This window comes from Ammospiza nelsoni, chromosome 8 (genome assembly GCF_027579445.1).
Source record: "Ammospiza nelsoni isolate bAmmNel1 chromosome 8, bAmmNel1.pri, whole genome shotgun sequence".
NCBI lineage: Eukaryota > Metazoa > Chordata > Aves > Passeriformes > Passerellidae > Ammospiza > Ammospiza nelsoni.
The window spans coordinates 5,816,894-5,827,143 of NC_080640.1; the positions used below are offsets into that span (position 1 = coordinate 5,816,894).

General features: G+C 44.9%; 1 protein-coding gene across 1 annotated transcript; it reads left to right on the plus strand.

The window, feature by feature from the left end:
- Positions 1-2,607: 2,607 nt before the first annotated feature.
- On the plus strand, positions 2,608-8,052 carry PRDX3 (peroxiredoxin 3). Its single transcript, XM_059477396.1, has 7 exons — positions 2,608-2,666; positions 2,737-2,812; positions 2,896-3,037; positions 3,762-3,897; positions 6,067-6,170; positions 6,889-7,054; positions 7,854-8,052. The coding sequence occupies exons 1-7, from the start codon at positions 2,631-2,633 to the stop codon at positions 7,905-7,907; spliced, it is 714 nt and encodes a 237-aa protein (XP_059333379.1). The 5' UTR covers positions 2,608-2,630; the 3' UTR covers positions 7,908-8,052.
- Positions 8,053-10,250: the final 2,198 nt, after the last annotated feature.

Sequence of the window (10,250 nt, forward strand, 5' to 3'; positions counted from 1 at the left end):
GCAAATGGTATCACTCGGTAGATTGATTTTGAGCTTTGGATGTCAATAAGAACCAGGTTTAGCAGCTGCTTGAGACTGTGCCAGAGCCAGAGCTGAGGAAAAAGGAACAACTTTTATCAGGTGCACTTTGGCAGTGACAAGGTCCATCTTCAGATTGCAGGGATGCTCATTTTGCAAAAGCAAAGTGGAAACTACTCCCCATTAAATGGCAGTAGTTCAAGCCTTTGCACAGAAGTCTGAGAAGCTGATTACGCTGCCTCCATAACAAAGCATGAGCAATATTTCCCCACCTGCAAGCCAAGAGTTTAAACAAAGAGTTTTAAACAAATATAACTTTCCGGGGATGGGGGGAAGGGCATTGGTTTAGAATACATCAACTTAGAAGTTTGGTGAATAATCATCTGTGGATGAGACAGCCATCCTCAGGAAATCCGAGCAACAGCCCTTTTCTGGCTGCCACAGTGCAGCTCCCACACCTGAGGGAAAGGAACCCAGCCACCCCTGGCACACAATTTGCTGCCCAGCCCAGGGCACTCATCTGGGCAAACAAATCCCTGTGTCTGAGGGCATGTGCCAGGTTTCAGACACAAATGCAGCCATGCCATCCTGCACTGCTCTGAAAAGCATCAGCCCAGGTAATGGCTGTGGGTTTTTTGCTCTCCACCTACAGCTCCACAGGTGTCCCAGGCTCAGCTGCACTGCTCACTGCTCTGCCTGCAGCCCTCAGCAGCAGCACAAAGCCCTCCCACACCTCTGTCCTGGCCACAATCTCCACAATTGCTCCTTCCCTCTCCTAATCCAAGGCTGCAGGCTAGGGCACAGTTCACCCACACTCTACCTGACACACTTTCTAATGTGCAAATTGGTTACTCACTTCCACTTTCATGTTTTGGGTAGATAACATTATTGTGGCTGCTCTGCTGGGAATTACTTTCTTTTTGAGAAGATTTTCAGAGCCAGGTTAGCAGCTGTCATTGGCTACATCTGGATTAATAAATTCAAGACACCAGTGACTGAAATTTGCCATGATGTTAAAAGTCCAGAAAGCACACTTTTGGACAACACCAAATAATATTGCCCCAAACAATTCCTAGGCATAGTAGAGAGTTAATACCAGCTGGTTATCAGCCCTAACAGGCAGGTTGAACATAATCCTCCCTCTTTTGAAGGCTCAGAGGTTCCCTGTTACAGAGGTGACTGGACCATGCAGACGGATCAGTACTAGGAATAAGTTCAAAAGTGTAGATTTAGTTCGTCCCAGGGGTAGCTGACATTTCTCTGGCTGCCTTTGGCTTTGCCCCCCTGATGCTGATGGCTGAGCTTATCCTGCTAGCAGAGCCAGACTCTTCTCCAGTCCACAAGGTCCGCCCTTTCTAAAATGTTGTGGATATTAATAAATATATGAAACTAGAAGTTATTAAAACCCAGAAGGGAAACTGGGTTCAGCTTGGTTTAAGTGTTTAGATGAAGGAACACAAAGAAAGAAGCTAGGAGCTGCAAAGATGGTGAAAGGCCTTGAGAAGATGCTGCATGAGGAGCAGCTGAGAGCACCTGGTCTGTTCAGCCTGGAGGAGACTGAGGGACAGCACATTGCAGTCTACAATTTCTGTGTGAGAGGAAGAGGAGGGGCAGACAGTGATGTGTGCCCTGTGGTGATCAGTGACAGGACCCGAGGGAACGGCCTGAAGTTGAGTCAGGAGAGCTTCCAGTTGTGTATTAGAAAAACCACCAGGATTTAGAAAAAACAGAGGGTGACTGGGTGCTGGAATGAGCTCCCCAGGGAAGTGGACACAGCACCAAGCCTGACAGAGTTCAAGAAGTGTTTAGACAACACTCAGGCACATGGTGTGACTCTGGGGGTGTCCTGGGCAGGACCTGGAGATGGATTTTGATGACCCTTGTGTATTCCTTCCAACTGAGGATATTCTGTGATCCTGTAAGTGTAATCCAAGTGAGTTCAACAGAGTCAGAGCCAGTTGTAAGGGTGTATGAGGAAGGTTTCTGAGCACAAGCCGGGTTGTATCAGTGGGCACAGCGCCGGGGACATGGCACTGGTGAGGCTGCACCTCGAGTCCTGTGCCAGTTCTGGGCCCCGCAGTTCTGGAAGGACATTGAGGGGCTGGAGCAGGTCCAGAGAAGGTCACGGAGCTGGGAAAGGGTCCGGAGCACAAGTCCTGTGAGGAGCAGGGGAGGGAGCTGGGGGTTTAGCCCGGAGGAGGCTCAGGGCCAAGCAGTGATAACTCTCCACAACTCCCTGACAGGGGTCGGGCTGTGCTCCCAAGCAATAAAGGTCAAGACAAGAGGACATGGCCTCAAGCTGTGCGTAGGGAGGTTTAGGTTGGACATTAGGAAGAACTGCTTCGCAGAAAGGGTGGTTAGACATTGGAATGGGCTGCCCAGGGAGGTGGTGGAGTCACGGTCACTGCAGGCCTTCAAGGACAGACTGGACATGGCCCTCCGTGCCATGGTCTGGCTGCCCGGTGGTGTCCGACCATAGGTCGGACTCCATGGTCCGAGAAGCCTTTCCCAACCGGATCGATTCCGTGATTCCGGTGCGTCCCTCACGGCTCCTCCGGGGTTCCCGCCCCCGGCGCTCCGCCCCGCTCCGCCCGCTCCGCCCGCCGCTCGACATGGCCGCCGCGCTGGGGAGGCTGCTCCGCGCCGCGGTGAGTGAGGGCCCGCCCGCCGGCCTGCCCGCCCGGCCCCGCCGCCGCCTGACCCTCCCTGTCCCCGCAGGTGCCCCTGGCTGCCGCCGCCGGGAGGAGAGGCACGGCATGGCCCCCGGCCTGCGCCCGTCGCCCCTTCAGCCTCGGTAAGTGCGGGAGGGCGGCCGGGGAAGGCGCCCCGGGAGCGCCCCCGGGCCCGGCCCGCAGCTCTGCGTTCTCCCCTCCGCAGGCTCCTCGCGGTTCGCCGTGGCGGTGACCCAGCACGCCCCGGCCTTCAAGGGAACGGCCGTCGTGAACGGAGAGTTCAAGGAGCTGAGCCTGGATGATTACAAGGGGAAATACCTGGTTCTCTTCTTCTACCCCCTGGACTTGTGAGTGCGGCTTTCTCCCTTTCCCGATGGGCCTGCTGAAGGTCCTGCTGAAGGTCATCACAGGCGCTGCAGGTCGTTCTGGGTTTGTTCGATTTGGGCCAGTCTTGCAGGGCAGATGTGCCTGTTTCTAGGGCGTCAGCGATAAGATCGGAGGCACACGGCCATTGTGTGTTAAAGCAGTGGATAAAGGGGCTGGAGAGCATCTTCTAGCTGCAGGGCCTGCATCAGGAGCTGGCTGTGGTTCCTGTTACACTCAGATCCCAGGGGTGAGGACATTGCCTTATAATTTGGGACTGCCTTGGAGACTCTGTCCTTGAAGAAGCAAGGCCAGCAGAACTGCAGCTAACAGCTTTAGAGCAAAACATGATAGGATGGGGGTCAGTCTGCTCGGAAGACTTGAATTGCCGAGAGTATCTTGGTGCAGGTGGGCACATGGAGAAGGGTTTAACCTGCAGATCTTTCTGCTATAGTTCCCAAAAACTCTCTGTCGAGAGAGTCTCTAGCAGAGGCAGTTTCTCCATCTTTGTGAGGAATCTGTCTAGAACTCAGAGATGGTAACTGGTGTGCCAGCTGTGCGGCTGTGACTGTTGGTTTGAGACTGAAACTAATTTTGAGCAGGAAACATGGCTAAAATTATCAGTCTAAAGAAAATGCCTAGAAACAGACATGAGTCTTCTCTAGAGAAGATGGCAGAATTATTACAGCCTGATCTCTCTTCCTACAGCACCTTTGTCTGCCCCACAGAAATTGTGGCCTTCAGCAACAAAGCAAAAGAATTTCGTGATGTGAACTGTGAAGTGGTGGCAGTTTCAGTGGACTCTCATTTTACTCATCTGGCATGGATAAACACACCACGAAGGGTAGGAATTGAGTATCTCTTTGAGGCTTTCTGTTTTGGTTTGGTTTCTTTTCACAAGAGCTCCAGAGAAGTGGAGTTGAATAAATAATTGTGCCAACGCTGATTTTTTAATAGATTTCCTAAAGTCATATGCAATCAGCTTCTGGATTTGATGACATAATTCTGACCTCTGTCCTTTGTTTTCTTTTTCATAATTGTCTTGCTTGGGTTTTTAACTTGTTTAGCTGTGATGATAGCTTTGTTGATAACATATATCTCAAAAGACAAATGCTCAGTTTACATGTCAGTGTCCCAAAGTGCCTGTGACAGCTGATAATGCACAGAAGTTATCACAGAAAAGGAGCAGCAGCTGTTCATTCGTTACTGTTAACAATTACCCAACACTGGTGGCTTTAGGTTGGAAGCAGAGGAACCACCAGTTTATTGGAGCACTTGTATCATTAATTCTCACTGGGTGAAAGGGTTCCACTCTTGCAGTACAAATGGAGGTTTTTGGCTTTCTTTAGGGAAATCAGATGATAAAGACTTTTACTGGAGAGGAGCCTCTTTCAGATATATATATAAACACCTGTTTTTGATGGCATAAAGCATCCCCCTGCTTTAGGCAGTTGTAGAGGACCACAGGTGTCCCAGGAAGGTGCAGAAGCACGTGTGCCATCAGTCCCAGCCTGTGTGGGCAGCAGTGTGCAGTTGTGCTGCAGGCTGGGTGCCTCCTGGCACCACTGGAACATGCAGGGGAGGGAAGAGAGTTTGCTGCATTTAATACACCTTGGCTGAGCCTATCAAGAGTCTTTATTTTCTGCAAGCTTTGTTCAAAGCTCAGCACTATAATTGTGGCCTGAGTTCCCAGCTTTATCCCAAAGGTGTTCAGGGTATGTCAGTTGTTTTACAGATGCACAGACTGTTCCCAGTTGCAAGGGACCCACAAGGATCATCAAGCCCAGCTCAAACACCCTGCACAGGGTGGAAAGAATTCCACGGTGGCACAGGCAGGGAACTGACACCCAGAGAAGCTGAAGCCCTGCTTTCTCTGACATCTGTGCTCAAAGCTCTGTGTAGGGAACTCTGTTGCAGACAAGTGTTTGCAGGATCTGGGTCTGTGGCTGAGATTACACAGTGAATCACTGATGAGGCCAAGAATAGCAAAGCTAACAAACTCCAGCCTTGTTTCAAGGTTAGAGAGCTTATCTCTCTTGCAGTCTCAGTCTGTGACAAAAAGGAAAGAAATCTTGTTTGACTCTTCAAATAGATTGAAATTGATTTGTGAGAGGCAAAACAAAAATAACCATGTGCACGGAACAGAGCAGCAGAACTCTTGACATACTTAGTGTGTTGGTAAGAGCATTGTGTTTGGAATCAGAATTGTTAAGGTTAGAAAAGACCTCTAGGATCATGAAGTCTCATGATGATGAGATGATGAGCTCACTGCCACCACCATCACCATATTCACCACTAATCATGACCTCAAGTGCCACATCCACATGTTTTTTTCCCCTTATCCTGGGAAGTCTGTTCCAATGCCTGACAATCCTTTCTGTGAAGAAATTTTTGATAATATTCAATATAAACCTCTCCTGGTGCAATTTGACATAATTTCATTTTGTCATGTCCATTATTACCTGGAGAAGAGGCTTACCCCACCTGGCTACACCCACTTTTAAGTCATTGTAGAGGTCACTTCTGAGTCTCCTTTTCTCCAGGCTAAATATCCTCAGCTGTTCCTCATCAGATGTGTGCTCCAAAGTTTATTTGTTCACAGGTTTGTTTCCCTTTCCTCCCCACCATGTTCATCCTGTTTAATTCTGAACACTTAAATATGCAGTAGAAACTTTTCTATTCAAAGCTGCTGAATGATATAAAAAGGAAGTTTTTCTGGAAATTTATGGCTGTTGCCATTGGTAGCCTCTTACCACCAAAATCAGCAATTCTAAAATGCACAGTGCAAAAGAAATTTTCACTTTCTAAAGAAACAGTCTGTTCTTGACTACTTTAAAACAAACAACCAAAACAAACCAAAGCAACACCACACACACTTGGTTCCTTTCATGGAGCAGATGCCTTGGTTGTGTTTTGTTGTTACTGTGCCCTCAAGAACATGGAATCCAGCACTCAGGAAGGATCATCCTGTGGAGCTTTTTGTAACCAAGAGGAATCTTTCCCTGTTCTCTAGAGTGGCGGTTTGGGCAAAATGAATATTCCAGTTCTGTCAGACCTCACAAAGGAGATCTCCCGTTCGTATGGGGTGCTGCTGGAAGGACCTGGCATAGCACTGAGGTAAGGCTGGGCTGCTGTGCTGGGACACAACCCAGACTAACCAACATAGGGCACACTGTGCCCTCCTGCAGGGAAATGGCATCAGGTGAAGACTGGGAGATGTCTTCTGCTGCAGGATGGCTGGATCCCACCCTAGGAATAGGGCACCTGCTCATTTTGGCCATGAAACTGAGAATGGCTCCAGGCCTCTCTGAAAATGTGTCTCTGATCATTTTTTTCCATAGCAGTTCCTGAGAAACAGTGGATTGGGTAGGAGTCTTCTGGAGACCTTCAGTTCCTGATCTCTTTGGCTCAGGAACTTTTGGCATTTGCTTACTGAGAGATTAAGTTAATTAGTATGGTATGATTGGGACGTTGGTTTTTTACAAGTATTTACTTGTATGCAACAGGATTTAATTTAGTAGCATAATGCACAAGCAGCTCTTCGCTCAGCACCTACAGATTTGACCAAAAAGACAAGGGCAGGATGTCAGCTTTCAGTTTGAAGCACAGGTGGAACACTGAGTTCTCCCTTTGCTCCCTCTGCCTGGATTGAATAGTCTCCATACACACTTTGAAATTTCACAGTACCACAGCAGTAGTGGATCACTTTGCTAACAAACAAGATACCAAATACTGCAGGTGCCCTCCTAACTGATGCATGTCACTGCTGAAATTGTGCACCCAGTTGTGTTTGGCCTGGGAAATTGATTTGCCTTGCCTGAATGCTGCATTGCAGAGGTCTGTTCATCATTGACCCAAACGGGATCATCAAGCACCTGAGCGTCAACGACCTGCCCGTGGGGCGCAGCGTGGACGAGACCCTGCGCCTGGTCAAGGCCTTCCAGTTCGTGGAGACACACGGCGAGGTGTGCCCTGCTGACTGGATTCCAAACTCCCCCACGGTGAGTGAGCTCAGGGGTAAATGTATCCTCCTCAGGACGGCCACTGGTGCTTGTCTGCAGGGCTGGGATGCTCTCAGGTGTGAGGTGCTTCACTGCGTCGCGCCTGCTGTCAAAGCTGTTATCGGTTGGGCCACTTTAGTTTGTTTGTCTGAAAGTAATTGTGGGATGTTTGTGAAGAAATTTTCCTTTTAGGATATGCAAATTGTGTTCAAAACTCCAAACTTGACTTGGACTCTCCATTAACTGAGTTCAAATTTTTTACTTACTTAATACATTGTAATTAAACAGAAAAACATGGTTTATAGGTTAGCCAAGTTCAGATATGTTACTTACTTAATGCATTGCAATTTAACAGGAAAAACGTGGTTTATATGTTAACTGAGTTCAGATTTTTTATTTATTTAATACATTGTAATTAAACAGAAAAATGTGGTTTATCTATTAGCTGAGTTCAGATTTTTTTACTTACTTAATGCGTTGTAATTTAACAGGAAAAATGTAGTTTATATGTTAACTGAGTTCAGATTTTTTATTTACTTAATTACTTACATTTTAGTTTTTTTATTTACTTAATTACCTTTTTTTTGCTTTAAGAGAAGAAATGTGGTTTATACTTAAAATTTTCAAGTACGACTTGTACATGATCTAGGCTTTTGTCTTTCAACCAACTTTCAACCAATCAATAAATAGATCACTGTTTTTATAAAGTATGCATGTATTTTCATGGATAAAGTATCAAATCTGTGGTTTTTTTATCATACCTGTTCCAAGTAATAGCTTAATTTTCTTTTCTTGACAGATCAAACCAAGCCCAGAAGGTTCCAAGGAATATTTTGAAAAAGTGCATTACTAAACACTCAAATATGTGGACACAATTCTTTAGTTTTGTCTACTGAAGACATTAGGAAAACAGCTGTGATTGTAAAAATTAATAATAAAAATAAAGGCTGTCATTTTCTCATGTTTAAGAAGAAATTAAATGCTAAAATATTTACTGACTCCCTTGTCTTGCTTTAAAAAGAGTAAAACTAAGGCTTTTCCCTCTGCCTCCTGCAACTTCACTTTCATGGATTTCTGTGACCATTCCTCATCTTCTGAATGTGATGAGTACACAAGTTACAGTTGCCTTCCACTGGCTTTTCCCTTTATCTAGTTTTGGACCAGAAAATTTCCTGCATTTCATTTTCTCACACAATGTAAAAGTCGGTTAAAAAAAAAAAAAGAAAAAATACAAGGTAGAATTTTGATACATGGTTTCTTTTTAATGATTTTTGCAGAGGAAGAGATGAATGTAACAAGTAAAAGTAATTTTAAAATCATTGGTTTTGTGTGTAAATGCACTAAAACATGGAAAGAATGTAAATGTGTGCCATTTAAAACAGAAGTGCAGCTATTCAGGAGCACTAACAAGCATAAACTTTAATTTTGTTTGGGAGATGGTAAAAACATGAACCCCCACAGTGTACTTATTGGAGCTTAATGGCAAAGTTTCTTTCACTTGAATTTGCTTGACTCTTTTACTGCTTGAAACTGATGTAGCATCTCTCTAGCCATAATAAAATAATCTTAAGGTGGCCTAGCAGCAGGTGTGGTGCTTTGCTTTTCTTTCTCTGTTTCTCTGGAAGGAACTGGGTGTGTTCATTGCCTCAGCAGCTCTGACAGCAGCTCACAGGTGCCATGGGGAGCAGCCCATGGATGCAAGTCCTGGGGGGCTGCACAGATCCATACAACACTCTGTGTGTTTCTGTTTTCCAGCTTTTGACCCTCTGAGCAAAGAAGCACAAGGTGGCTGAGCCCTGAGCGAGCTTTATAATGGGGAAGCTGCTGGAAGGGAAAAGCCCGTGGGGCCGGGCCTTGCCTGCCCGGTGTGAAAAACGCCAATCACTTGTTTTGAAAATTTTCAAAGTTTAATAGTAATAAAAAGGTTATAAAAATAGTAATACAATTCGAGTAATAATAATTTGGACTATTTGAATTATGACAATATGAGACATTAGAGACAAAGAGTTATGGACGACCGGGTACCTTTTTCTGAGCAGCACAAGCCTGAAAAGGACACATTAACAGAGGATTAACCCTTAAAAACAACAGCCTGTTGCATATTCATACACCTCATACATGATGCATAAATTCCATTCAAACACAGGATTCTGTCTGGTCATCATCAACTTCTTCCTCTAAATCCTGACAGCACCTTCGAGGTGGGAAGAAGTTAGTTTCTCCTGATAAGAGGGCAATAAATTCTCTTTCTCTGAAATACTGAGGTGTCCTGTGGCTGCTATGTTGCTGCAAGTCCTTTCTTTTTAAAATAAGTATCCTACACAGCATAGTTTCTATTTTAACATTTTTATAACCTAAAACTATATTTAATACACTGCTTCAGAGAATAAATACAGCATTACTTTCTAACAGAACACATAGTATATTCATTTGAATATTTGCGAAAAGCCAATCATAAAATACATGCATTTTTCATAGTTAGGATTCAGAAGAAGCAGCTGACACTGATCAGACAGAATCCTATGTTTGAATGGAATTTATGCATCATGTATGAGGTGTATGAATATGCAACAGGTTATTAATCCTTTTTTAACGTGGGTCCTTTTTCAGTCTTCTGCTGCCCAGAAAAGGTACCTGGACATCTGTAACTCTTTGTCTCTATTGTCTCATATTATCCTAATTCAAATCGTCCAAATTATTATTAGTCTAATTATATTGCTATTTTTATAACCATTTTATTACTATTAAACTTTGAAAATGTTAAAAACAAGTGATTGGCATTTTTCACACCGGTGGAAGCCGCTGGAAAGAGAAAAGCCCATGGGGCCTTGCCTTGCCTTCCCGGTGTGAAAAACCAGGAAGGCAAGGCAAAAAGTATCCTACATAGCATAGTTTATATTTTAACATTTTCTTATAACTTAACTCTATATTTAGCACACTACTTAAGAGAATTAATACAGCATTACTTTCTAACACAACACATATAATATCCATTTTAATATTTGCGAAAAGCCAATCATAAAAGACACGCATTTTTCACAGTTGGGATTCAGGAAAGAAGTCGACACTGACCAGACAGAATCCTATGTTTTAATGGAATTTATGCATCATATATGAGCTGTATGAATACGCAACAGGCTGTTGTTTTTAAGGGTTAATCCTTTGTTAATGTGTCCTTTTTCAGGCTTATGCTGCC